A 2179-nucleotide genomic window follows, 5' to 3' on the forward strand; every position below is an offset into this window, starting at 1 on the left:
ACATCAGTGATGAGAGAGAACCGCTGATCAGCTGCCTCCCACATGCCCCACACTGGGGACCGAGCCCACAATCCTGGCATGTACCCTGACCAGGAATCAAACCCTAACCTCCTGGTTCATAGGTCAATGCTCAACCACTAAGCCACGCTGGCCGGGCTGAAAGTTTTAATTTTAAGTAGTAAATTAAACAGGTAGTAGCAATACACAACTGCTTCTGTTTCCTGGCTTTCCAGCCTTTTAGTCTTTAACCTTATCCTTGTGATATAGAGGGAAGTATGTCTGTCTAGGACCTAACCTCTGCTCTCATGATTTGACTCCTGTGACCATCAACCATCCACCCTGTTGTCCGGTGATATTTCCACCCTCACCCTCAGCATATTTCATCTCCCCGTCACAGTTGCCTGTGTCCCTGGAATGCTACACGGGGCCTCCTGAAGACAACCTGGACCTCCTTCAGCTCTATTTCCGGGCCCTGGTTACTGGTGCACTCCGTCCGCACTGGTGCCCAGTGCTCTATGCCGTGACTGTGGCTCATGTCAACAGCTTCATCTTCTCCCAGGATCCAAAGAGCTCAGTAAGTTACATCCCCGTCTCCAGAGGGAGGAAGGGAGCCTGCAATTGCATTGCTTTTGGGCCAGCTAGAGAGGAGGTGAGGGCCAGGCAGGGCCAGCGATGGGGACCAGTCCTTGGCCCAGTGCCACTGCTCCCTGTTCTACCTCTAGGAGGAGGTAAAGGCTGCCCGCAGGAGCATGCTGCAGAAAACTTGGCTGCTGGCAGATGAGGTAGGTGGGGCATATCCCGAAGGGAGGGAGAATAAAGGGTCTTGGGGGACAGACATCTCAACAGGATCTCACTACCCACTTCATAATGTTTCTTCCCTCTTGGCAGGGTCTCCGGAAGCACCTCCTTCACTATAAGCTTCCTAATTCTCTCCTCCCAGAGGGCTTTGAGCTATATGCCCAGTTGCCCGCTCTACGTCAGCAGTACCTCCAGAGACTGACCTTAGGGATGACCCAAAATGGCGTATCAGAGACCTAGCATAGCTGCTACAGGTGAAGAGATGCATACATCCTCCTGGAGTTCACCAGCAGATGCCTGGCCAGACAAGAGGGCTTTGCATCCTAAGGAAGGGCAGGAGACAGAGGAGCAGAAGGCTTTCCTTCCTGGGATTAGGCTGTTTGAGTGTTTTGGAGCAGGGTGAGCCCCACCATTGTGTCCTGATATCTGGGGCTCAGGATCTGGGGCTTCTAAAGATCAGTGCTGGGAGGGAAGGGTGATTAGCTACTCACCCCTTCTTGGGGACAAGACCCATAAACTCTCCCTCTCCTCCCGCTGACCAGCCTAGATTATATGAACGTTATAACTACGTATTGAAATAAACAACATTTTCTCTCCTGGGATTCTGATTTGGACTGATTTCAGATATGTTAGTTCAGAATTGGTATCAAGGGTTGGGTTATCCTAGGGGAGAAGGGTGAGGGACGGGAGGAAACAGTGGAAGGTGACAACTGAGTCCACATGTGGAGACAACAAAAATGCAGGTCCTAGTTCTGGAGTGCAGCCAGGCCAGGGCAATGTTCCTGGGATTGTGGGCACTTCTAGAAAGACTTTCAGCAGTGTGCTTGAAGTACAGGTATCCTTAACGAGGTAGGTCAGCATCTTGTCTGTGGTCCCCTATTTCCATATCCTGAGATATGAAGAGGCCAAAAGTCAGACTATTGCAGTAGTTTTCTGTTTGGCCTGTTATAATGATACCATAGACTGGGTGGCTTATAAACAGAAATTTTTTTTTTTAATATATTTTATTGATTTTTTACAGAGAGGAAGGGAGAGAGATAGAGAGTTAGAAACATCGATGAGAGAGAGACATCGATCAGCTGCCTCCTGCACATCTCCCACTGGGGATGTGCCCGCAACCGAGGTACATGGCCTAGACCGGAATCAAACCTGGGACTCTTAAGTCTTCAGGCCGAGGCTCTAGCCATTGAGCCAAATCGGTTAGGGCAGTGAGGAAATATCTTATTCAAAAAATGAATAGGTGGCTTTTTAAAAAGTTAATCATGTGTTTAAATGAATGCATAAATTTAGCATTTGTGAAACTTTGAAGTAAGTATATAATTCATTAAATTTCTTATATATTATCTCTAGTTATAAAACTTGTTTTTAAAAGTCTGGCTTC

General features: G+C 48.1%; 1 protein-coding gene across 1 annotated transcript in view; it reads left to right on the top strand.

Annotated features, from left to right (window-relative positions):
• Positions 1-1400, top strand: part of RPAP1 (RNA polymerase II associated protein 1) — a 25954-nt gene extending 24554 nt beyond the window's left edge. The window contains exons 23-25 of the mRNA XM_006778069.2: positions 398-574; positions 723-782; positions 889-1400. Of these exons, the coding sequence (XP_006778132.1) occupies positions 398-574; positions 723-782; positions 889-1038 (387 nt within the window). The 3' untranslated portion in view covers positions 1039-1400. The remainder of the gene's footprint in view (positions 1-397; positions 575-722; positions 783-888) is intronic.
• The last annotated feature ends 779 nt before the right edge of the window (positions 1401-2179 follow it).

The sequence above is a fragment of the Myotis davidii genome, unplaced genomic scaffold (genome assembly GCF_000327345.1).
Source record: "Myotis davidii unplaced genomic scaffold, ASM32734v1 scaffold46, whole genome shotgun sequence".
Taxonomy (NCBI): Eukaryota; Metazoa; Chordata; class Mammalia; order Chiroptera; family Vespertilionidae; genus Myotis; species Myotis davidii.